The sequence below is a fragment of the Mesoplodon bidens genome (genome assembly GCF_964165515.1).
Source record: "Mesoplodon bidens genome assembly, chromosome: 19".
In the NCBI taxonomy this organism is placed as follows: domain Eukaryota; kingdom Metazoa; phylum Chordata; class Mammalia; order Artiodactyla; family Ziphiidae; genus Mesoplodon; species Mesoplodon bidens.
This window is the reverse complement of record NC_138179.1, coordinates 32,991,451-33,019,444: the sequence shown is the minus strand read 5'-3', so window position 1 is coordinate 33,019,444 and position 27,994 is coordinate 32,991,451. Positions and strand designations below refer to the sequence as shown.

The 27,994-nt window shown below is 37.2% G+C and overlaps 1 protein-coding gene across 16 annotated transcripts in view; it reads right to left on the bottom strand.

The window, feature by feature from the left end:
- Positions 1-27,994, bottom strand: part of CEP112 (centrosomal protein 112) — a 390,168-nt gene that overhangs the window by 228,550 nt on the left and 133,624 nt on the right. For all 16 annotated transcript variants that reach the window (XM_081218503.1, XM_081218514.1, XM_081218517.1 and 13 more), the window contains 2 exons: positions 15,882-16,017; positions 38-145 (listed from right to left, as the gene is read on the bottom strand). In XM_081218503.1, coding sequence (XP_081074629.1) covers positions 38-145; positions 15,882-16,017 — 244 coding nt within the window. The remainder of the gene's footprint in view (positions 1-37; positions 146-15,881; positions 16,018-27,994) is intronic.

The window sequence follows — 27,994 nt, the reverse complement described above, 5'->3', positions numbered from 1 at the left end:
GAGAGAATCAAAGGCAGCCGCCAGAGGAAGGACCGACCTGCTGCTCGTATCTTTGCTTGACATCCTCCAGCTGCCACAGAAACTCCTTTGACTGTTTCTCACGAAGAGACTTGGATCTAGTTAGATCGGCTTCCACTTTTCCCATCTATAAAATTTAAAAATCAAATATTAAATTTTTAAATGACAAATTGTATTCCATATTTTTGTCACTTGTCCATCATTAAAATGACAGATTTTCAACACCTCACCAATCATAATGCTGAATTTAAAGATGATAAAATAATGAAGGATATGTCCATTTATTTTGACAGGTTTTAATAGTTTTAAGTTAGGGAAATTATAATTGGTATACAATTGACTAAACTCTAAAGCTACAATGACACTGTGATGGAAATATAATTTTGAACATCCAAATACTTATTCAGCAAGATTTTATTAAGGCCTTGTTATGTGCTGAACAGGAGAAAATATTTGCAAACCACCTCTCTGAAAAGGGACGACTTGCATCTAGAATATGTAAAGAACTCTTACAACTCAATAATAAGCAGGCAATTAAACCTGATTTTATATTGGGCAAAGGAACTGGAAAGACATGTCTCCAAAGAAGATACACAAATGGCCACAAGCATATGAAAAGATGCTCAACATCACAGTCAGCAGGCAATTTCAAATTAAAACAGCGACATACCACTCTACACCCACTAGGATGGCTATAATCAAGAATACAGATAATAACAAGTGTTGCTGAAGATGTGGAGAAATGAGAACCCTCGTACACTGCTGGTGGGAATGTAAAGTGAGGGAGCCACTTTGGAAGACAGTCTGACAGCTCCTCAAGAGATTAAACTTAGAGATGAACCACATGAACCCATATGAATTCCATACGATCCAGGAATTCCGCTCCGAGGTGAGAAATGAAAACATACATCCATACTAAAAAAACCTATATACAAATATTCATAGCAGCATTATTCATAATTGCCAAAAAGAGGAAACAACCCAAATGTCCATCAACTGATGAATAAACAAGATGTGGCCTATTCATACAATGAAATATTATTCGGCCATAAAAAGGGATGAAGTACTAATGCACGTTTCAACATGGATGGACCTTGAACACAGTATTCAAAGTGAAAGAGGCAGTCAGAAACGACCATGTACTGTGTTATCTCATTTGTATTAAATTTTCAGAAGAGTCAAATCCATAGAAGCAGAAAGTAGACTAGGGATTGCCTAGGGTGAAAGGGGTTTGGGAGGGTATGTGGTTTCTTGTGGGGTGATGGAAACCTTCTAAATTGATCGTGATGATGGTTGCACGATTCTGTGAATATATTTAAAAAACACTGAATTTTACACTTACAATGAGTGAACTGTTGCTATGTGATTTATACCTCAATAAAGCTGTTACTTAAAAAAAAAGTCAAAGTCAAAGAGTGGACCACAGTCTATGATCCAATCCCAGTACCTCTCTCGGCTCATCTCTAGGGCTCTGGACCTCCCACGTCACCACCATACGCCAGCCCACCGGCCTCCTTGCTAGGCCTAAAACGTGCCAGCAAAGCTCTCATCTTGGGGTCTAGAAGCCCCCCACCAACATTCATGTAGCTTGTTTTTCAAAGCCTTCAAGTTCTGCTTAAATGTTACCTTTGTACTGAGGCTTCCCTGACCACCCTATTTTAATCTGCAGCCCTCCCAGCCGCCCTTTCCTTGCTTTAATGATTTTTTTAACCACAGGAGATAGCATCTTTAGGTATACTATATAATTTACTTATTCATTAGGGTTGTTTGCAATGTCTGTCTCCCCCAGGGGGATGTAACTCCCAACCATTCAGCACACTGCTTGGTGCATATGGGGACTCAATAAATACTTATCAAATGAAAACAAACAAACAAAACCCCCAAAAAGACACAGTGCACCAAACTTGGTTTGAAATTTGCTGAATGAACAATTTTCAAAAAAAAGACAATTTTCAACATTTAATAGGGCCAAATTCTTTATAACACATATAAAATAAATAAAATAGTGTTGAATCTAATGTTTTCTATCACTTAGAAAATGAGATAGACAATATATTATTTTCCTTGCTCTTTTACATGTGACAGGAAAGAGAAGTCCTTATGTAATGAGAAAGCTATTCAGCTAGGTGACATGAAAATGGCACCTTTCCTTCAAAGTGGTGTAAGATTTAATTTGTCTTTCTACCCCAGTTTAATTTTGAAAGATAGTTTTTCTGAAGCACCTGTCAGTTCATGTGACAACCATTCTGTCACTGGCTACTTTGTATCACTTCTTGCTCTGCTTTGCTGATATGCTGAGATATTTCTTCTTTTCAACTTGCACACAATGTCCTCTTTCAGGCTACCTTTTGGTAGGTGCTAAGATTAGATAAAACATGAGGAAATAAACCATGAAAAGGCTCCCTTCAGTTTTTCATGTTAGATTTTTTGGGGAAAATAACCATTCAAATACACTTATTCAGAAACAGTTAAACTTTAAGGTTTGAGCAGCAGAGCTGTTCAGTGAGAAGCAGCCAGTTTCACTGGATGAGAACAAAAGGCATATTCCTGCCCAGGAATTTGCTATTTAACACCAACCTTTCCATTTCTGGTTCTTACACGGAAGTCTGGAGTTCGAGATTATGGCATGATATTTAGTACCTAAGTATCTCTTTGTAAATGCCGAAGACTGCAACCTTGATAATACTAAGTCATCAGCTTCCAAATTCAGTGATCAGAGTTCTAAGATGACCGACCCATAGGCCATCAGTCTTGTGGTCAAATCTGCTAAGGAATTTCTAAAGGAAGCACAGTCGAGCCCGCGTTGTTTTCTTCCGTTTCTACCTCAAGACATGGATTTCAAGGCTCTCTCTCCTTCAGTGCTTTTCACATTAGACCTCCACCCAAAGGCCCCTTAATTTGTCCTTGGCAAACTCTGCCCCTACACACGCTGATTCCCTTGGCTATTCTGGATTCGCCTTCGCTCCCCACACTATCTGAAAACCCCTCTGTATTTTTCCTCATCCAAAAATCCATCTTCAAGGTTGACTCAAGCCTCTTCTCCTCTCTGTGGTGTTCTCTGATCCACCAACTGGCATCAACATCTCCCTTCTCTCTGTGCTCTAGGACCTAACATCTTCATTTTCCTGGCATGCTGTATGTTTCTCTAGAGTATGGGAGTGTTTCAAATTTGTGAGCTTTGTTTATTCATCTAGATCGTGAGCTCCCAAATAAAAGAAACTACAACTTATAATTCTTTTGTATCTTAATTATTAACTAATTGCCATAGTATGCAGAATAAACATGTATTAAATTCTTAAGGATGAATGGAGGGTAGGCAAAAGCAAAAGAGAAAGAAAACAAGAGAAGGTAAATCAAGGAGGGAAGACCTGGTTTCTTCAGTTCTTTTCAGACAGATCTTCATATGAAATCGATTTTTGGTTCTTATTCTACTTCAGCACAGATTGAATATTAAAAATAAATAATAATTATTAAAATATTTTTAATGTAATTAAGAGCTTTGTGTACTCAACATTCATAAAAAGTAGGATATTTTCCTTCAAAAAACTGAATTATCTTCTATAATCAAAATAGAAAACAATTTAAAGCACATGGAAGACCTTTTTTACCTAAACATTAAGAAAAATTCAAAGTAAATAACAACTGCTATAAGAAAATGTTATCTTATACTGACCGAAAATGCAAGACCCCACTCCATTCTCCTTCACAATTTAACCAAAAAAATATAAAAACAAGTCTTGTAAAATACTTGAAGTCTGTGTAGGAATGCAGCGTTCTCAGTTGTCGTAGATACAAAAGATTCTGACTCATCACACATCATTCCATATTCCATTTAACTTCAAGGGTAAGGAAAAAAAAAAAAAAAAAAAACCCATTCCTTCAGTGTGTAACTCTGGCTTCCAAAAAATCCAAGAGTGGAACTTGATGATCAACTTAGGAGCAGAAAAGGGCTTGGGATGTATTTCTGTGAATGTCTAATGTTTACAGGTAATAGAGAGAGGTAAACAAGGGTGTTGGCTTTTCCTTAGATGGTGCCTCAAGCATTACTTGAGCTACATGTAAGAAAACACCTAAGTATCCAGAGCTTAAGCAACATAGGCCCTTTATGTTTTCCTTGGGTAACAAAACATTCAGAAATAGGCTGCAACATCAGCAGTTCAAAGATGTCAGGGTGAAGGTCTCTGTGATTCAACTTCCAGAATGGTTGCAGGATGGCTTCTGCAGCTCTGAACACATGGGAGAGGAAGAGCAAAGGGTGATGGGACAAGGGCACAGGGTCCATATTCGCTGAGTGGAAACCCTTTTAAGGGGCTTTCTTGCAAGTTCCTGTCAAAAGCAAATTAATTATGCTGTTTGCATCGCATTCACTAGAACTACATTAAAAGCCAAACTCCACCTGCAAGGTAAGAGACTGCAGTTTTAAAACTGTGTCTAATGTTGCCCTAAATAAAATCAGGGCTGTACTGTATTACTAAGAAAGTGGGAGTGGGCACTGGGCCAAGATCTGGCAGACTCTGTCAAATGTGGTCACAATAAGTTACTGTTCTTTCTGTAGTAAAGTACTCTTGTGTTATGTTCTGAGTTATTTGACAGTATAATTCATATGAGACAATTATATAATTCTATAGAGATATACAATTCAAAGTGTATTCTGCTGTATTTAATACATATTTAGCTAAACTATAAGAAATTGTCCTTCAAATATTTTCATATATATAGAGAGATAGACATAAATGGCAGAAGGACAGATAAATAATTATTTCTGTGCTTGGCTAAAGCCTCAGTAGAAACTAGTATCTTTAACAGAGAAAATTCCTTAACACATGTGTGGTGCCTATCCTTTTCTTATTGATTAGTAGGAGTTCTTTATCAATTCTGGATATGAATTTTCTTGTTCAATATCTGAACTGCAAATATCTTTTCCCACTCTGAGTTTGCTCTTATATTATCTACTGGTCTCTTTTGATTAACAGAAGATTTTAATTTTAATGAATTTAAATTTAACAACATTTTGTTTATCACTTTTTGTTTCCTATTCAGAAAATCTTCACCGAGCTCCTACATTTTCTTCTGAAAGTTTTATTGTTTTACCTATCACTTGTGTATCTACAATCCTGGAATTCATTTTGTGATGGGATATAATAAGGGCAGGATTCTTTTTCCATGTGGCTATCCAGCTGACACAGCAGCATTTACTGAAATGATCCTTCTTTCCCTGCTGTACTGCAGTACTTCCTTTGACATGAATCAGATTGACCATATATGTGTGAGTCCACTTTTTGGTCTCTTTCCTGTAAAACACTAGTCATCCTTGTGCCAAAACCACACAGTATTAATTACTATAGCTTAATATTAGTCTCAATATCTGGTGGTATAAGGTTGCCATAGCTATTCTGAGCCCTCTGTATTTTCATATCCATTTTAGAATCAGCTTGCCAGTTTCCCTCACTCCTCCCCGCAAAAAGCACTGCAAGTTTTTTTTGTTTTTTTTTTGTTTTTTTTGCAGTATGCGGGCCTCTCACTGTTGTGGCCTCTCCCGTTGCAGAGCACAGGCTCCGGATGCACAGGCTCAGCGGCCATGGCTCACGGGCCCAGCCACTCCGCGGCATGTGGGACCTTCCTGGACCGGGGCACGAACCTGTGTCCCCTGCATCGGCAGGCGGACTCTCAACCACTGCGCCACCAGGGAAGCCCACACTGCAACATTTTGATTTTTAGAATTGTGTTGATTCTATAGATTAATTTGGGGAGAACTGACATTTTTATAACATTGAGTCTTTGAATCCATACACGTGATATATCCCCCAACTTGTTCAGGTCTTCTTTGGTTCCTCTCAGTAATGTTTCCTAGTCTTCAAAACAGGGGACTTGCATTTCTTTTGTTGTATTTATTCTTAGGTAAGAGAAGCATTCTGGTACCATGATATCTTTTTCAAAGTTTATTTTCTATTTGTTTGTTGCTAATAAATAGAAATAAAATTGAATTGTATATCTGACCTTATATTTAGAAGCCTTGCTAAATTCACTCCCAATTACATTTTAACAGGAAACATTTGAGAAATTCATTGTTACACAAAGATGCTACAATTGCAGATCAGCGCATAATCTACTGGGCTACCTTAGATGTGCCTCCTCTGAGTTCTCCGAACGACCTAGTAATTCCACTAGTTACGCCGCCAATTACAATCACACAGCTACGCATCAGTCTATTGCACAGGCCACAAACATGGCTTAATAGTCTCTGAATTCCCAGAATCTACAACAATGGCTGATATAGAGCAAGTATTCATAAATTTTTTATAAATGAATGAAAGAAGAAATCAGGTCTGTTAAATCCTTGGCCAATAACTCAATAAAACAGTTTGAAATATTAAAAAATAATAATGCTACTCTTTTCACAATTAATAACCCTTCATATCAGCCAATTATAAAAAGAATGACGTATTTCCTGGTCCAATGTTCTCAGTAGATTTTTTTTGGCTTATTTTTCTTCTGCAAAAGAGATTTGACGAATATTATTAGGAAAAGTTTCACTTACTACTCTACTAAGCATTTAAGGATGAGAGTTAAAGATTCTTTTAATTATTTGTTTGATTTTTTGCTTAATTTTGTTTTTCAAAGCCAAATATTTATACACAGTCTTTGGATGTTGTCATTTGGAATTGATTAATTAGCACAATAGGCTCTATTGAAATATTTAAATATAGTTCTAGAATTTTACCTCTGTTACCTAATCTCATTTAAAGACAAAATTTCAAATGTTAAAAGGGTAGACAGATTTCTCCATTATCATCAAAAAGTAACTCAAAGAGGGGACTTCCCTGGTGGTCCAGCGGTAAAGAATCCACCTTCCAATGCAGGGGATGTAGGTTCAATCCCTGGTAGGGGAACTAAGGTCCCACATGCCGTGGGGCAACTAAGCCCATGCACCACAACTACTGAGTCTGCACACCTCTACTAGAGAGCCCGCATGCTGCAAACTACAGAGCCCAAGTGCTCTGGATCCCACACGCCACAACTAGAGAAGCCCGGGCACCACAAAGTAAGAGCCTGCATGCCGCAACTAAGACACAACACAGCCAAAAATAATTAATTAATTAATTAATTATTTTTAAAAACTGAGAGAAAATACTTCTATTTATATTGGATCTTTACCTTAAAACTGGTCTAAAAAAGACTCATTTAACATTACATGAGCCTGGGCTTCCCTGGTGGTGCAGTGGTTAAGAATCCGCCCGCCAGTGCAGGGGACATGGGTTCAATCCCTGACCCGGGAAGATCCCACATGCTGTGGAGCAACTAAGCCCGTGCACCACAACTACTGAGCCTGTGCTCTAGAGCCCACGAGCCACAACTACTGAAGCCCACGTGCCTAGAGCCTGTGCTCCATAACACAAGAAGCCACGACAATGAGAAGCCCGAGCACCACAGCGAAGAGTAGCCCCCGCTCACAGCAACTAGAGAAAGGCCATGCGCAGCAACGAAGACCCAACATAGCCAAAACTAAAATATAAAACAAATAAATAAATTAAAAAAAAATTACATGAGCCAGCATGACCCTTAAAGGACAAGAGGACGAAGGTACAAGTCACGATGAGTGGTCTGTATGATGGGTCTTTCTCTCTCTAAGTCTGTTTGTTATCCATCTACATTTATAGAGGCACAAATATATTCAGATGGCATTCTTCCTTCCTTGTACCTTGAGAATTTTTTCATTAATTCAACAGCAGTAATGAGATGATGAGCTAAACTTATAATCCCTAAGAATGTAAGAAACTGCTAATCAGTTTCAAATGTACTAGCAACCAGAAGCAACCTCACTAGTCAACAGCAGTGTTTCTGAATTTTGTTTTCAAGGCAAACCACTGGGTTTTCCAAGTATAAAGCTAATATCATGTAGCTGACGGCTGCAAAGAAAAAGGAACAGAATTTAAAGCCAGATATTAGCAGCAAATACCAGTTAATGAGGATGAATTTTCAAGAGGAGAAAAATTAAATAGAAAAGTCAAGTGGTTAGTGGAAGCCCCAGGAGGAAGTAGTTATCTGACATTCATTCAGTCGGTTTTCAAGATGAAAAAGTTTCACTTTATAATTGCTGCCAATACTTCAAAAAACATAGCTGTCTTTTTCAGTCATTTATTTGTTTCACAGAGAATAGGTAAATATAGAACACTATTTCTTTAAAAAATACAACTATATACATATATACAGAAATAATTCTAACAGAGTAATACACCTTTGCAATTAAAATATGTATATTTTACACAACTAATTGCTGACAGCTAACACATATAATGGATTTCACCACTGGAGTAAAAATTAGGTTATTTAAGCAATCTTAAATGAGATAAAAAGTTCTTCAAAGTGAAAGAAACAGTGTGAAGCAATTTTTTTTTAAAGTTTAAGTCTGTTTCATTTTCTCTCATGGGCCTCATTTTTCAAACAGCAATTCACTTTCAAAAACAAACTCAAAGCTTTTATTTTTTAATTCAAATTCCTGTTGTCTTCTATCTGCAGCTGTTTCCAAATGGAAAAAGATGCCCTAAGCTCTGCTGGCTTTTACACAAAAGATTTCAGTGAGAAGAGAAAAGAGCAGTTCAAAACAACAATAAAAAAGGAAAATATGGACTATGGAAAAATCTGAAAACATTATGATTCTCCAAATACTAAATCTGCTGATTGATTTTCTTTTAGAATTTGAGCTATATCAGATCCACACTTTTTAATCAACTGACAATCTGGAATAGAAGATATCTAATTTATCATGTTTTGACATACACATTTTATTTAATGTCTGTTCAAATTTGCCATGTGAGAATTATTCAATTTGCAAATGAGCCTGGCTATAAGAATTCCATTATAAATGGGGTTCCTTATTATTATACTCACACCACAGGTACTTTATTTTAGAGACTCAACTTCACTTGGCAAAACTATTTATGACTGAAACCACAGAAGAACTTTTCTCCAACAGAAAGCAATCAAAACATTTCCTGCTTCTCAGTTGCCATCACTATCCGTTTTCACTGAGTCTAATCTAGCACCACTGGACAGATCAGTGAGGACTGCTGACAAAGAGAGGACACAGGTGTGGGCTATGTTGGGGGTGAAGGGGACCCTAGAGGCGTGCACCAAAGAGGGTCCTCCATCGGATCATCTAACCAGTCCACAGTGATGTGACACCTCCATGGTAGGAACACATGGACTCTTTTAAGGTCAAGAAATGGGAGAGTCAAAGGGGTGGGCAGAGCTGGTGAAGGAAGACAGACAATGACCCTGCACAGAGCAGAGCAGTCAGACCTAAGTGTGGACCAACTGGAAGGGTGGTTCCAGGATCAACTGCACAGATACTGTCTCTCGTCCCTGGCTTGCCTCATTTTACGGCAGTCTCACTTTGCGGCTGGGTAGGGTTCTTAATTTAATGGTTCCCAAGATCACATTCTCTCCAGGGCTTTCCGTTCTGCCACACAACTCTGAGACTTCATTTTTTTATCTTTCAAAAAAAGATTATCAGCTTTTACATTCTTTCTAACTTTTTTGACATATAGTTTCTAATTTTTTACCATTAATAAATAACATCACAATAAACATCCTTGAACAGACATCCTGCAAACCTTGGAGTCCTGAAAAATAAAGTCCTAGAAGTAGAACAGGTAAATCATAAGCACAATGTTAAACCAATCCTCCAGAAAGGTTACATATCTTTACTCTTCCTCCTGAAATGTGTGTCACTGCCCGTGTCCACAGGCCTTCATGGATTTCTACCTATGTGTTAGTTGGGAAATAGCTCAGTGCTATTTTAACTTACTTTTAACAAATTTACTAGTGAAAATAAACATTTCTTATTGTCAATTTTTACCCCAAAAATGTATTGCGATTTTTTATAGTAATTCCACTGAATTTATACATCAATTTGTGGAGAACTTTCATCTTGACAATACTGAGTTTTACAACCTATGAACACAGAATGCTCTCTTTAGATCATTTAAAATTTCTCTCAGCAATCTTTTAAAGCTTTCAATGCTTAAGTCTTCACGTTGTTTCATTAGTTTTCTTGTAAATATTTTATTATTTTGGATGCTTTTGTAAATTGAATTGTTTTCTTAATTTCATTTTCAGGTATTTCATTACTAGTATATTGAAGCATGACTGAATTTTGTATGCTGATCTCGTACCCTGCAAACTTGTTTAAATCATTTATTAGTTCTAGTATTTCTTTTATGGATTTTGACCATACAGAATCATGTCATCTGAACACATTGGTAGTTCTTCCTTTCCAATCTGTATGTCTTCTGGTTTTTTTTTTGTTTGTTTGGGGTGTTTCTTTGGGGTTTTTTTTGGTCCTGTTAGAGACTGGCTAGAGTCTCCAATACAATGTTAAATAGAAGTCACAAAAGCAGACATCTTTTCCCTGTTCTTAGGAGGAAGAGCATTAAGTCTTTCAACATTAAGCATATTTGCTTAGGGTTCTCATAGATGTACCTTATTAGGGTGAGTACATTTGCTTCTAGTCCTAACTTGCCAAGAATTTTTTAAAAATCATAAATGATGTGAACTTTTTCAAATGCTTTTTCTGCCTTTGTTGGGACGATCGTGTGGTTTTGTCTTTTATTCTATTAATATGCTGTATGATATTAATTGATTTTTGAATGCTAAAAGAACCTTGGATTCCTGGGATAAATCCTACTTGGTCCTGGTGAATAATCATTTTTATAAGTTTCCAGATTCAGTTTACTAAAATACCATTAAGGGTTTTTGTGTCTACAGTGATGACAGATACTACTCTAGTTTTGCAGCATCTTTGGCTTTGATATTAGAGTCCTACTGGCCTTAGAGAATGAACTGATTAAGTGTGCCTTCCTCCTCAATTTTCTGAAAGAGTTTTCAAAGAACTAAAGTTTTTTTTTTCTTTAATATTTGATGGAATTCACCAGTGAAGCAGTCTGGTCCTGGGCTTTTCCTTGTGAAAAGATTTCTAATTGCTAATTGAATATCATTATCTATTATAAGACAATTTGGACTTTCTATCTCTTCTTGGTTTTCTCTATTTTAATGTTTTCTTTGCTTTCTGCATGTATATAAAATTATCTATTATTTCCTTTCTTCTGCTTCCTTGAGCAGAAGCTTGCTTTTCTTTTTCTGGTTTCTTAAGATGAAGTTTAGGTTACTGATTTGAGAACTTTCCTTTTGGAGTTAGATGTTTAAAGATACAAACTTTTCTCTAGGTACTGCATTAGCTGCATTCCATAAATTTTAATATACCATATTTTTATTTTAATTCAGTTCAAAATATTTTATTTTCCTTGTAATATCTTCTTTGATCCATGAGTTATTCATGTATGTTATTTAATTTCCAAATATGTGGGGATTTCCCAGATTTCTTATTATTGTTTATTTCTAATTTATTACCATTGGGGTCAAAGAACACATTTTGTATGATTTTAGTCATTTTAAAATTTGTTGAGAATTGTTTAGTGGCCAAACATATGGTCTACCCTGGGGAATGTTCCATGAGTGCCTGGGGTTACTGGGTGGAGTGATTTAAATCACCACCCAAGTCTAGACTCACTCCTGAGTGGCACAATACAAACAGACCGAACCCTGCAGAGCAAAGGCTTGGAAACTTAACTGAAACTGGAACCCACCCATAGAAAATGAGACAGGACTTTTGCTCTGAAACAAACTGGGTTGATAATCCACTAAAACCAACAACTTGACATTATCTAGGGAATTCTAACATCATTCAGAGAGTACACAATATTCAGTTATGTTCTCTTTTGTTTTTAGCTCCTTTCATTCAGCAGGACTTTGAGACACATCCTTTGTTGAGGGTATCAGTAGTTCGTTCCTATTTATTCCTGAGTAGTATTCCATCGTCTATACTGCATTTTGATTGTCCTTTCAACTTCTGAGGAACATTCAGGTTGCTCAAGTTTTAGGCTCTTGTGAATAAAGCTGCTGGCAACTTTTGTATACAAGGCTTTGTCTGGATCTGGCTTCATTTCTCTTGGTTAAACACACAGGAATGGAATGGCTGGCATATGGCGGTGGATGTTTTAGCGGTTAAGAACTCGGCAGTTTTCCCACCAGCAGTGGAGAAGAGCCCCATGTGGCCACACCCTGGCCCTGCACCGACATTTGGCACTGCCAAGGAGTCTTCACAGTTCTAGCCATTCCAGTGAGCATGCAGTGGCATTTCATTTTGGTTTCAATTTGCATTTCCCTGACGAATGATGTTATCGAACATCTTTTTATGTGCTTATTAGTCTTCTGCGAGGTGTCCAAATATTTCGCCTATTTTTAGCTGGGTTGTTTGTCTTCTTATTATTGAGTTGTAGGATTGCTTTTATATTTTAGATACAAGTTCTTGGAAATATTTGTGAATCTTTTCTCCCATTCTCTGGCTTGCCTTACTTCCTTTTGTTGTTTTTTAATGGTGTCTTTCAAAGAACAAAAGGTTTTAATTTTGGTGAAGTCCAATATAGCAATTTTAATTGAAATTTAATTTCTGGTTTTACTAAGCATTGTGGTAAAAGATACGTGCTCTCTGTCATGTCAAGTTTCAGATATATATTGAGTGTTTCTTTATGGTCTACTGAGTTTCGTAACTGCTCCATGGGAGTAGGAATTTAATATGTCATACTTAAAGTGTAGAAAGTAGAAATATAGCTGTTTTATAAACTGCTATTTAGATCTCCTATTTGTTTAGGTTTTGCCCCCCTGAGCAGTCAAATATGGAGAAAAATTTACTAAAGCACCCCATGACTATTTATGTAAATTTTTTCATATATTCCTAACACCCTTTTCATAAGGATTCTTGGCTTTCTCGTGCAAAAATATATTCCTTTGTCCAGCTTATTGACTTGCATTGATGTTAATTTATATGATAGTATTACACTCTTTCTTTTATTCTGAATACAAGTGATAAAATATATTTTCCACATATAACTTTTGTGTGACTTTTAGTTGTGTCTTTATTATAAACAGCATATACACAGATTTATGTCAGCTAATCAATACCTTTTTTTAACCTATTAAAATGTATTACTACAATTATATACTCTGTCTTATTTTGGACATTTTGTTCTGTTTCTACTTCTGTTCCTTTGGCAATACCTTGAGTTTTGCTGTTATCTTCTCAAGATTTTGATGAGAATGTAAAATCTTGTTAATTTTATTAATGCTTATGTTTATGCATTTAAAAAGTATTTTAACCTACATTTCCCTAACTTTAAGAATCCTTTAAATCTCACCTTTTCATGGCAGAGTGTTAGTTACTGTACTTCCCTCTCTCCCTATCCATCTGCTTCTTGAACTTTATTAACATAACCTAAGGATTTAGATTTAAGTTGTTGTTATCACATTTGTATTTTCTATATTCTGTACCTTCTGCTTTAAGAATCGGTAAACATTAGCATTCTATCTTATAACTAGATTTGTAGTGATTAGTTAAATTTGTTTTTATTTTGTTGGATTCCATTGTTCTCTACTCATCCTTCAGTATGATATTTTCCTCATGTGTGGGATGTCTTCCGCCTCAACTCTGAATTGATATAATTTTTCCACAAAAGGAATAATCAGTATACATTATGTGAGCTCTTAGTAAGAAAATGTTTTTCTATTTATTTTGCAAGTGAAAAACTCCTTGGTTGTGCATGCAGTTGGGTCACTGCCTTTCTCCTTCAGAACTCTGAAGCATTACTCCATTATTTCTCTAATTTCTTTGCCGGTTGCATCCTACACCTAGAAACTTGGTGGATTTTCATTTTATTCTTGAGGTTAAACACTCTTCCCAGAATGTATCCAGGTTTAATTACATTAATTTTACTTAATATATGTGGCCTCTTTCATACAGATCATGTCTTCTTATTAAAGGTACTACTTTTCTGAGGTTTCTTTTTTCTCCTGAAGTTTACAGTAAACTTGTTTTTGGAAATACGCTTTTATTCTGTGACTGCTGAATACAAACGCCTTTTTCTTGTTCTACAAAATGTTTTCACAAGTCCCATGTTGTTTGCTTGTTTTTCTCCTTAGCCATGAATTCTGGGTAATCTGTTGATATTACATCACCAGCCCCAAAAGGTGCATTTATTGAGCCAAAGGTGCCTGTCATAGTCTCAGCTTTTGTCAGAAAGTTGTACTGTTAGCCTGAGCACTTTCAAGAGTCCCCTTTTTAGCCTTCTTCGCTGTATACTTAAAACTTCTTGCCAGGGCCCCTCCTTCAATATTTTCTGTATTCCTTTAAATGTTAAGCTGATCAAAGAGTTTCCTGCGCAGCTCCACTGCACATTTGGACCATATATACTTTCTTGGATCTGGGCTCTGATCATAGCAGGGAGCTGGAAAGAGATGCACATCCGTGTAGCAGGGACTGAAAGTCCCCACCTTCCAACCCAGAAACTCTCAGCAGGAATCTAGCTTTTGCCCAAGGCACTGAGTGGGAAAACAGACAGAAGGGGGGGCGGTCTCAGACCCTGCTCCCAGGACCCAGATCCGCACAACCTGAATCAAGAAAATAACAAGAAAGCACAGTTCCAAACTCATAAACCCCACGGGGCTCTGCCATAAAACCTTCTATAGAGATGTTTCTACCACCAGTGTGTGCTCAGGACTCCTGAGGAGGATAACCCCAGCTAAAAATGAAATCACAAGCAAGTATTGAAACACTCTTTATAATCAAGAAAACTTGAAAATGAACTAAATACCTTTGAATAGGGGAGCTGATGAATAAAATAGCATATATTCATACAATAAAATACATTCAGTGTTAAAAGGATGGCACTAAGTCAACACATATAGGGCACAGATATATAAAATTCAATGTAGAAGAGCAAATAAGACTAATACACAAAATCTGTAGTTCTTATCTCTTTTTAAATGGAAGCATAAAAACTATATATATGTATATGTAAAATATATGCATATATAATACATGCATATATACATATGGACATTACATATGCATATGAAAGTATGAAATAATAAACACTAAATTAATTATAGTGGTTTTCCTTAGGAGAGGAGAGAGTAATGTGATTAGACATTAATAGTAAAGCAAACTAAAACTACATCTGTAACATTTTAGTTTAAATAAACAGTGTTGACAATTGTTGATTCTTCCTGATGGGTACCTAGGTGTTTGTTCCCTGTATTCTTTTATAAATTTTTCTCAAAACTGTAAAACATACCACTTGTATAAGAACTGGAGACAGCCTATGTCTTCCTGAACTGCCACTTGAAAACAATTTGCTGTAACTGATCAGTACAACACGGTTTACGGCACATGAATAAACACAGACAAGGATAACTTGAAGCCTTGCTCTGGAGAAAATGACTGATCCTGGGATTTTGCCTGTCAACTGACCCATGCTTCCAAAGCCTGACACATTCTGGCCGTGACCACACTTGTCGACAGGACTTTGAAATTGTCATTCTGGCACTGCTCTGAGGGTGAATCAAGGCAATCCTGAAGGAGGAAGGAGGACTCCTTTCCCGGTCCACCCCGCTCTCTCCACTCACTGTCACCAAGGAGCTGCCGACCGGAGCCCACCCAGCGACCCAGGAGGGGCACAGAGTCAGCCCTGCCCTTCACACGCCCTGTAGGGAGCAGAGGGTCTGCGGGCTGAGTCGGCTCCCCCTGGGCTCTTGTTCTTGGCCGCGAGGAGCCTCCCCTTCCTTCGAGGCCCTGGCGGTGGTGCGTGTCCTCCCGCGCCAGGCCTAGGACCTCGTTCTCACCTGAATTCCTGATCCAGCTGTTGCGCTAATTCTGAACAAGTAAACATGTTGCTGTCACACGTGAGATCAGAATGTACCTTCCCCCCGAGAGAAGGGCTCTCTACAAGGATGGTGTGGAGGCCTCTCACCTGCTCTTTCATTTCCGCGTAGACCTTCCCCGAGTTCAGCTCTACCTGCCGCTTGAACTCCTCCAGTGCAGCATCTGCCTGCTGTGCCTGCAGCCTCTGAACCTCAGTCACACGGGTGAGCTGCTCCTCTTTTTCCCTAGAAAAGTTCAGACAAGCCGCAGAGTTAAAATATAAAATAAAAGAACTTGGCTTGGATCAAAGAACAAAATTTAACCCTCTCTAAAATAAAATTCAGATTTCCATTTTTTGATCCAAATTCTATAAAACTTCCCTTTAAAAAACTGGCAATAACATGATTTGCCTCAGGAAAAAAGGGATATAAACCCATAATATGTGTTCTGATGAGGACACAACTACTTCTGATGATTTCCCTAAGAACGAAACTGTTTACAACCAGGTACCTCCATCACCCAATGAATGGATAAGCAAAATGTGCCCATCCATGCAATGGAATATCATTCAGCCTCAAAAAAGGAATGAAGCTCTGATGCACCCTACAACACGGACAAACCTCGAAAACAGTGTGCAAAGGGAAAAGGCCAGACACAAGGTCACATATTGTATGATTCTATTTAGGAGAAATATCCAGAATAGGTAAACCCATAGAGAAAGAAGAAGCAGATTAGTGGTCGCCTGGGCCGATGGGACAGGGGGGATGGGAAGTGACTGCTCACGCACAGGGGGTTTTGGGAGCGGGTTGGTGATGAAAATGTTCTGGAATTAGATAGTAGTGATGGTTGCCCATCCTCGTGGATATACTAAAATCTGCTAAACTGTACACTTTGAAAGGATGAATTTAATAGTATATGAATTATATCTCAATTAAAAAAAAAACAATGTGCCATAAGAATACCTCTAACATGCACATCTGGCAGAAGCTAACCTGCAGGGTGACAGGTGCAACAGAGCGATGTGGCCCCCTGAAATTATTCTGCTGCTCTCTAATAAGCAGACTTGCCTAAAAGAACCGATAACCATCTCGTTTCTTTATACCTTGAACTAAAATTAGTCAAAAGGGTCCAGCAAAAGAAGAGAAATCTCTGCATGTTGCTAGAAGAAACAAATAAAGGCTTTAGGTTATAAGTACACGAAAGTTACTACTGACTTCTATTGAGTTCTACCTAGGTACTAGGCACTGTGCAAACTAGTTTACTATGTCTTCTCTCCTTCATTATCACAGTCAACTTGTATAAGACTATTTTTATATCCCTAGTTTTACAGAACAGGAAACTGGGGCTTAGAGAACATTTCCAAGGCTACACATCACTAACAGTCAAGGCAGGACTCAAGTCCCGGCCGTCTGCTTCTAGAGCTCCTGCTGTTGACCACTCTGCTGTGCTGCTTTTCTGATTTTCCAGATGCCATATGCTATGGTCTGAACGTGTCTCCCCAAAATGAGATTAGTGCCCTTATAAAAGGTACCATGTTGGGTACCACCGCCTAGATATAGGTTGGCAAATGTGATAGAGAGTTGTTACAAATGTTTGAGGGACATCTGTTCTGACCGATGGACCCAACTGACTGGAAGAAGTTGCCTAGAATGCTCTATTCAAAGGACCATGAGGCTGGAGAAGAGGCAAAGGCTGCCGCAGTCGATGCGAATGTCCCCACGAGGGGCTGAGGTTAGGAGGCGCAAGAGCTACTTCTCTGCCACACACTTCATGACTAGTTCATCCCATGTTGCTCTTTAATTTCTGAGGCCCTCCTAAACATACTTGGGAAGACGATTCCACAATTAGGATTACAGGTTTTCAAAGGTTTAACTCTGCTTGCTCAGTCTGTCTATAAATAGAAAAGAGGGCTCCCCTGGTGGCACAGTGGTTGAGGGGACACGGGTTCGTGCTCCAGTCTGGGAAGATCCCACATGCCGTGGAGCGGCTGGGCCCGTGAGCCATGGCCGCTGAGCCTGCGTGTCCGGAGCCTGTGCTCCGCAATGGGAGAGGCCACAACAGTGAGAGGCCCGCGTATCACACACACAAAAAAAAAAAATAGAAAAGAAAGTACATTGGACAATATTTGAAAACTTTAAAAATTTATAAATCGTATAATTTAAAATTACATACCATTAATTAGCCAGGAGAAAAGTCTGCTAACACAATTTATAAAAATATATGACGTATGGCTGAAATATCAACTTTTTCTATAAATGTTGAAAGTCAGTTGTTTTACATTTTTTGTCCACATGTGAGATCAGAATGTACCTTCCCCCCGAGAGAAGGGCTCTCTACAAGGATGGTGTGGAGGTGTGGAGCTACTTAGTTACTGTAAATAGTTTCAATTTAATAGGACAAATATTTTCTCTATATTACCTCATTCTTACCTACCAAGTTTAGTTCATTTACTTTATAATTGACTTATGACTACATAAATCAAAGTCATAAGCTTTACCCATGATCAGCTATATACTGAGACCATACTAAAAATACTGTTTGTTAAAATATAACCTAGTGCAATGAGGCACATTGCTTTTGACTGATCATTTCTAGCCTGATTTACAAATAGCAAATATTGTTTTATATTAAATAGCAGACACAAGGAAATGACCAAAACCTTCCAATTCATTTTCAGTCCCACCACACCTACAAAGCTAATTTAGTGGTAAAGCTAAATACCAAAGAGTGGTGAAGGCACCACCCAATGTATCAATGTTTCTGTCCAGTTAAACTGTGAAAATACATTGAGCTCCACTAATATTTAGAAATCTTCTGTCTTAATATAAATAAAATACGTCTTATTTTAAATAAAGATAGGATATTCATTTTAATGAGGGATCCATTTTAATTTCTATCAAAGTAATGAAATAGAAGTGGAAATTTTCAGCACTTGAAAAAGAGAAGGGTCTGCTCCCCACTAATGTAAGAACAGTACTTCCTTTTACCATGATTCCAAATAACGTGTCCTGTAAGAAGCAAAAAAAAGTGACTTTGAAGATTATTTTTTTCCGTGGAACTAGTTGCGGGGCCGAGTATACGTGTATCACTGAAAGGCCTTAAAGCTGGGCTTCCATGAGGATAAAAAGGTGGGAAGAAAATCTGCTTTTTAACTCTGATTTATTTATAAAATGCAGTAAATATTCCTCGTCTGAGTATATAAAGCATAAAGAACAAAAGAAGCTGCATTCTTCTACAACCACAAGCCAGTTCAGATTAAAGGATGTTCTGAAGTACATGATTATTCCAAACACGCAATAAAATGCAGGAGACTAATGGACTACAATTTAGTATTTCTTGAGCTTGAAAAGCTAACATTTATATGTACAGGCCAACCTTAATTTGAAAATCTTCCCTTTGCACATTTCTGCACCAGCACTTTTGATAATGATGGCAGGGATCCAACACATATTTACAAGGCTTCACGTTACAGTAGACTTCATTTGCTGCCAGCTTGGCATCTCCACTGGAAACTCCAAGAAAAACAAAACAAAACAAAAAACTTCAAACACGTCTGAAAAACAGCTAGAAGAGTCTCCACTCCCTTTCCAGCTGGGCTGGAAGACAAGACTTTCAAGCAGCTATATCATCTATATTCATGGCTGCTATTGGTACTTAAGTTGATTAAAGTGAGTCAGTCAAAAACATTAAGATACAACTATGCCTTTAAAGGCACTAAAAATAATACCTTCACTAAGCATGATAAATAAATAGACTTCTTATGCCTCTTCTTCACGTGACTGCAAAGACTAATGCTCTCTGCTAAATTCTTCTTTAAAACAATAAACACTGTGGACACATCTAAACATTTAGATACTTCAAGAGTTAGAAAGGAATACCAGTAAAATTGGAAATTAACAGTGGTCTTAATATCAAAAAAATGACAATAATCTTCAAATTGATGAACAGATTCAACACAATCCCTGTCAAAATCCCAGATGGCATTTTGCTGATACTGACAAGTTGATCCTAAAATTCATATGGAAATGCAAAGTACCCAGAATAGGCAAACCAATCTTGAAAAAAAACAAAGTTGAAGGACTCACATTTCTTGATTTCAAAACTTACTACAAAGTTAGGGTAATCAAAACAGTGTGCTACTGGGATAAAGACTGACATATATAGAATAGGATTAAGATTCCAGAGATAAACCCTTACATTGATAATCAGTAGATTTTCAGCAAGGATGTCAAGACAATTCAATGGGGGAATAAAATAGTCTTTACAACAAATGGTGCTGGGACAACTGGACATCCACGGGCAAAAGAGTGACGTTGAATTCCTTCATTACATAACACACAAAACAAACTCAAGATGGGTCACAGACCTCAATGTAAGAGTTAAAAACACAAAACTCTTAGAAAGAAAACACAGGAGTAAGTCTTTGTGACCTTAACCTAAGCAAAGCCTTCTTAGATATAACACCAAAAGCATAAACAAGAAAATGAAATATAGATAAATAGACTTCAACAAGTTAAAAAACTTGTCCTGCTAGGGATATTATCAAAAAGTGAAAAGAAAACCCACAAAATGAAAGAAAATATTTGCAAATCATATATCTGAAAAGAGACTTGTATCAAGAATATATAAAGAACTCTCATAAATCAATAATAAAAGATAAAGAACACAATTTAAAAACAGGTGGAATAAATATTGTTAAAATAGCCATACTACTGAAAGCAATCTACAGGTTTAGTGTTATCCCTATCGTATTACCCATGACATTTTGCACAGAACTAGAACAAACAATCCTAAAATTTATATAGAACCACAAAAGACACAGAATTGCCAAAGCAATCCTGAGGAAAAAGAACAAAGCTAGGGGAATAACCCTCCCAGACTTCAGGCAATACTACAAAGCTACAGTCATCAAAACAGCATGGTACTGGCACAAAAACAGACATAGGGATCAATAGAACAGAATAGAGAGCCCAGAAATAAACCCACATACCTACAGTCAATTAATCTATGACAAAGGAGGCAAAAATATATAACAGAGAAAAGACAATCTCTTCAGCAAGTGGTGCTGGGAAAGCTGGACAGTTGCTTGCAAATCAATGAAGTTAGAACACACCCTCACACCATACACAAAAATAAAGTCAAAATGGCTTAAAGACTTAAATATAAAACATGACACCATAAAACTCCTAGAAGAGAACACAGGCAAAACATTCTCTGACATAAATCGTATCAGTATTTTCTTAGGTCAATCTCCCAAGGCAACAGAAATAAAAGCAAAAATAAACAAATGGGACCTAATCAAACATAAGCTTTTGCATAGCAAAGGAAACCATAAACAAAATGAAGACAACCTACATACTGGGAGAAAATATTTGCAAACTATACAACTGACTGACAAGGGCTTAATTTCCAAAATATGCAAACAGCTCATACAACTCAATAACAAAAAGCAAACAACCCAATAAAAAGATAAGCAGAAGACCTAAATAGACATTTCTCCAAAGAAGACATACAGATGGTCAATACGCACATGAAAAGATGCTCAACATCGCTAATTACTAGAGAAATGTAAATCAAAACTGCAATGAGGTACCACATCACACTGGTCAGAATGGCCAGCATCAAAAAATCTACAAAAAATAAATGCTGGAGAGGGTGTAGAGAAAAGGGAACCCTCCTACACCGTTGGTGGGAATGTAAGTTGGTGCAGCCACTATGGAAAACAGTGTGGACGTTCCTTTAAAAACTAAAAATAGAGGGGACTTCTCTGGTGGCACAGTGGTTAGGAGTCCACCTGCCAATGCAAGGGACATGGATTCAAGCCCTGGTCTGGGAGGATCCCACATGCCGCGGAGCAACTAAGCCCATGCGCCACAACTGCTGAGCCTGCACTCTGGAGCCCACAAGCCACAGCTGCTGAGCCTGCGAGCCACAACTACTGAAGCCTGTGTGCCTAGAGCCCACGCTCCACAACAAGACAGGCCACCACAATGGGAAGGTCACGCACCGTGGCGAAGGGTGGCCCCCATTTGCCACAACTAGAGAAAGCCCGCACACAGTGATGAAGACCCAAAGCAGCCTAAATAAATAAATAAATAAATTTATATAAAAAACTAAAAATACAGCTACCATATCATCCAGCAATCCCACTCCCAGGCATGTATCAGAAGAAAACTAATTCGAAAAGATACATGCACCCCAATGTTCATAGCAGCACTATTCACAACAGCCAAGACAAGAAAGCAACCTAAGTGTCTATCGACAAATGAATGGACAAAGAAGATGTGGTATATATATATATAGATATATATAGATATATATAGACACACACACACACAATGGAATATTATTCAGCCATAAAAGGAAGGAAATAATACCATTTGCAGCAACGTGGATGAACCTGGAGATTATCATACTAAGTGAAGTCAGACAGAGAAAGACAAATATCATATGACATTGCTTACGTGTGGAGTCCAAAAAAAAATACAAATGAAGTTATTTACAAAACAGATACAGACTCACAGACTTAGAAAACAAATTTATGGTCACCAAATGACAAAGGGGAAAGGGGGTGGGGTCGGGGGAATAAATTAGGAGTTTGGGACTAGCAGATATGAACTACTATATCTAAAATAGATAAACAACCAGGTCCTACTGTATAACACAGGGAACTATACTCAATATCCTATAGTAAACCATAATGGAAAAAAATATGAAAAAGAGTATATACATATACACACACACACACATATATATATCTGAGTCACTTTGCTTTACACCAGAAACTAACACAACATACTTCAATTAAAAATAATAATAAAAAGAAGATAAATAAAAATAGGTGAAGAATCCAAATAGATACTTCTCCAAAGAAGATATACAATTAGCCAATAGGCACATGGAAGGACACTCAATATCACTGTTAAGAAAATGCAAATCTTGGGCTTCCCTGGTGGCGCAGTGGTTGAGAGTCCGCCTGCCGATGCAGGGGACACGGGTTCGTGCCCCGGTCCGGGAAGATCCCACGTGCTGCGGAGCGGCTGGGCCCGTGAGCCATGGTAGCTGAGCCTGTGCATCTGGAGCCTGTGCTCCACAACGGGAGAGGCCACAACAGTGAGAGGCCCGCGTACGGCAAAAAAAAAAAAAAAGAAAAGAAAAGAAAATGCAAATCAAAATCACAATGAGGTACCATTAAACAACCTCTAAGATGGCTATAATCAAAAGGCAGATAATAACAAGTGTTATTGTTTTGTTCTGGTTTCCATTAACCCTGCTTGGGCCTTATTGAGCTTCTTAAATTAGCATAATTTTGTATTTCATGAAAACTGGAAAATTTGGGGCCATTAGTTATTCAAATATTTTTCTGCTCTATTAGTCTCTTCACTCTGCTTCTGTGACTCAAATTAAATATATTTCATACATTGTCATTGTCCTGCAAGTCTCTGCAGTTCGTATTTCTTCTAGTACATTTTTTCGTTGTCCCCAGATTGACTAATTTCTATTCATTTATCTTCATGTTCTTCTTGTAATCTCCATTCTGTTGTTATATTCAGTCTACATTTTAAATTTCAAATGTATTTTCCACTGTTTTTCTATTGAGATTTCCTAGCTTTTCATTCATTACTACCAATTTTTCTTAAAGTTCTTTAAATAATTATAATAGCTACTTTAAATTTTTATCCACTAATTCTAGTATCTAATTTATCCTGGGGTGGTCTCCATTGATTGACTGCATCTTCCTTTGAGAATAAAAAGGCCATGTTATCCTAACTGAAAATAAGTAGGTCATGTGTTATCCTGATTCTTCAAATGTCAAGTAATTTTCGCCTATATCTTTAGGAATGATACATAGTAAAGAGTCTGGATTCTGTTTTTTTCCTCTGAATAGTACTGATTGGTAATTTTAATTATTTGTTTATAGCAGGCAGTTAACTTGGCTGAATTCAAACTATAAATTCTGTCTCCCCAGAAGCTCATATATAAATTCAGCTCTTTTAGCTTACTTGGGCTATTTGGAGTTTCAGGGGTCAGTCACAAATATGCACCGAGATCACATGAAGAATTTGGGCTCCCTTCTCTGGCTCCCTTATTTCCTGGGTGTCTCTCCATCTTAGTTTACCAGTGGTTATAACCATCCCTTCTTTCATCAGGTTCTTCAAGCACTGAGAGGACAAGTCATCTACCCACATCCTAGCCGTCCCACATGGCATCAAATGCAGCCAGATAAACGTTACAAAAATGGGAAGCTCACCTTTACTTCTTCCAAGTGTGTACTGCTTTCCACTATCTCTTTGTGCCTGTTCATTCTCCAGGGTCTTCAGGTAGTGGTATTTTATACCTTGTACAGAGTTTATGTTTGTGAGAGGATCAGTCTGCTTGGAGCTTTCTCGGCCATCAAATGAACTGGAAGCTCCCTTCTTGGTTGTTTTGATGGGCAGATTACTATTCATTCTTTAGGGGCTCAAATGTCAGCTCTTCAGATAGAGCTGCTAGCTGCTTCTTTCATCCTTGTCAGTGCCTTTTATATACTACTACTATGGCACTTTATATACACTATTGTAGCTGTTAATTTATATATTTATCTTTTTCAGGATAATCAGATCTCTTTGAGACCAGGGAATGGAGAGTGTGAGGACAGAGCAGTGTCTTCCCCTTATTTATATCACATACCTTTAGCATATTACTTATATGGAATTATTCAATATTTCTTTGATAAGTGTATATCATCTAGATCAGGGATCCCCAACCCCCGGGCCACAGACTGGTACTGGTCCATGGCCTATTGGGAACTGGGCCGCACAGTAGGAGGTGAGCAGCAGGCAAGTGAGCAAAGCTTCATCTGCCGCGCCCCATTGCTCCCCATCGCTTGCATAACCACCTGAACCATCCCCCCCTCGGTCCGTGGAAAAAATGCCTTCCATGAAGCCGGTCCCCGGTGCCAAAAAGGTTGGGGACCGCTGATCTAGATGGAACCAGAACAAAACCAGGGAAGAGAACAAAAATGTTGACATTTCAGGCCAGATAATTCTTTGCTGTGGGGACACGTCCTGTGCACTGTGACATGCTTAGCAACACCCCTGGCCTCTCCTCTCTAGGTACCAGTGACAATATCCCTTCCCCAATTCTGACAACCCCAAAATGCCTACAGACATGTCAAATGTCCCCTGGAGTAGCAAAATCATGCCTGATTGAGAACCACTGGGCCAGTAAGTATGGCCCCAGGGTCAAACTCCAGTCTTGAAGAACCGTATTTGGTTAAAGCATGATAGTTATGAATAAGAATGAGGAATCTTCTTCCACTATCCAAAAATCTCTTAAGAAGACATGGACTTCAGCTAGGAGGTACATAAATCCTTTGAAGTCACCTGGATTTGAATCATGATTCAAAAGAACTGATCCTGGCATCAACCTCCTAGCCAACATTCTCAGCCAACTTAGTCATGTCCCAGGAGCTGAGGCAAGGGTCCTGGCAGCAAATTCTAAGAGCTACTCAGTGAAACACTGCAGAAAACTTAGACAAAGTGTAAGAAATGGTTCTTATATTGGAGAAACTACAGTCTGATCAGGGAAAGAGAAAAATGCAAGCCAAAATCAAATGGTAGGGTAATATTATGGATATTTTGTGACAAATTGTAACTACTACAGGAATACAAAAAAAGGAAAGGGGCAGTGAGAGTCTATATAAGAAAACCAATGTCAGAAGATCAGAAGATTTGTGTATAAAGTGAAAAATAAAGAAATATAGGTAAATGTAATGAAATATTTAAATAGTTTAAAGCTTTACATAAGAATTTTGTGCTAAACTAAGGTCTGCCTATAATATGGGTCTATTAATAAGTTAAAAGAACTCTACCTCAGCAAATAAAAAAGCGATTCAAATTTTTACGGTGAAGTAAAACCCTGAGACAATGATCCTTAAAGACAAAATGGCTTCAGTGTACAGAGAAGAAAAATTCCTTTAAACACTTTAAACTTCAATATAAATGCCAAATCTAATGTTTCCTTTTATGTTTCCTATATTTAAAAAAGTACTGATTAAAAGTTCCATATATAAATTATACATCATACTTGCAAAGCTACATATGTACCCACCAATTCATCCTACTTTACAGGCAGTAATATATCAGTAAATAATAAGGAAATACATGTTCATCCTATGAAATGACAAGGCCTAAATATTTTGAAATAGGTGCAGACCACTTCTTGTTACTATGGAGAGGAAAAAGGCAGCGTGAAGTCATTCAAGCAGAATGATAAGTAAACCAAAGCCAGATCAAAGGAATAAAGAAGAAAGGCTGAAACGTGAAGCTGAAATATTTATTTCCTTCAAAACATCATTCATGCCTTGTCCCTGGGCAGTTCAATATTTCAAAGTAGCTGGAAAATATTCTCACTTACATTCATCACTGTGCACAAGTAGATCAAATTTTAAGTAGGCAAATTTTTTCTTTATTTACCAAATATAAATGTAATATTTATCACTGAGAGAAGTTTTTCTGCTTTTCATATATGATTCCTAAATTACGTGAAATATATTTTAAAGTCACAATAGATATTTTCTAGTACTTTTACTGAATGATGCTGCTACAAACTGTGATGTTTATAGTGTAACCATAATTTTTAATGTCCTTGCAAATGGTGAAAAAGAGTAAACACTGAGTGATTTCTATGCTTATTACAGTTTAGAGAAGTTCATATATTATTTCATTTCATTATTATAACTATAAAAATTATTTTTTTTTTCACAAATGAAAACAATGAAATTTAGATGAGCTAAGTGATTTACTCAGGTTTATGTAGTAAATGACAGAATGAGAAGTTAAACCAGCCCATCTGACTTCAGAGTCAAAGTTGTTTTATTTCTTTAAATCTGTATGTACATACATATATATAATATATATATTTAACGAAATCACTGATTTAGTTAATTAACTGAAGTTACAACTAGGTCCTTACTATAATTTATTCCTACATAACATTAATATTTGCACATCAAATCACTTTTAGAACATTTGAAAGCTAAAATGTTCATCAAGCATTTACTTAACACCTGTAGGCCAGGATCTGAGTTTGGTGCTAGAAATACAAAAATAATCAAGACACTGTCCCTGCTTTCAATATGGAAGAAAGATAGATTCTATACTGTTTTCAATGTGATAAAAACTACACAATGATATGAACACAATACTATGAACAAGACCAGAGGAATTCATTGTGGTATAGAGTAAAAAGCTTCATAGAGTGCATGTCATTTTGGTAAGATCATCAGTAAGAATGTTTAAAAGGTATTTTATATATATGTATATATACTATGTTAACTATATGTATGTGAAATGTGTATGTATTTGTAAAATACATATTTGTATTTAATATTTATAAATTATCTTTTATTTTCCTCCTTACCATCATACTTCCCAGGAAAAAAGCAAATCTCCATCAGAAGATTTTTCTTTCAAGAGGAAGATGACAATGGTAGGGGCAAAAAATTTCTAAAGATAGGATTAAAGTTTTCTTTGAGATATAATAAAATATAGAACAATTTTTACTGATTATAAAACACTCTATTGATAAGTACATAAAAGTATGTTGCCTGGATTTATGTTGGTTTTAAGATAACGATCTATTTATAAACATATATCCATATTTCACTGACCATTTCTTCCCACCTCATTCTAAACTCTTCCAAAGACTCCAGTGATGATCTTACATTTGTGTAATAATAAGTTCAGTCATCTGCTAATCTGCTACCATGTGGTATTCATTAATTCATTTACCATTAATGTGTTAAGTACCCACTATGTGCCAGGCACCTTCTAGAGGTTGAGAAAATACCACTGGACTAATCACAACCAGTTCCTATGCTAAGGAAGCTTTCAGTCTAGCAGGGGAAAAGACCATGAATTAATAAATCACTAATAATGAATATTCAATTCAATGAACAAAGGAGAAATATAGGGTATTAAGGGTTTGTATAACAGGGAGAAAAAAAAAAACCTTACTTAGGAGTTAGGATATAAGAAAGTGATGTTCCAGTTCACTGAAGGATGAGAAGGACTGGGTAAAAGAAAATACAGGATAAGAGCATTCCAGCATGAAGGATAATAAATGGAGAAACTGTGAAAGGGAAAGACTGTTGTTAATTCAAGGAAGAGAACAGGAGCCAACAGGACAAAAATACAGATAACAGAGAAAAGGGCTTGTGATGATGCTGAGAATTACCTT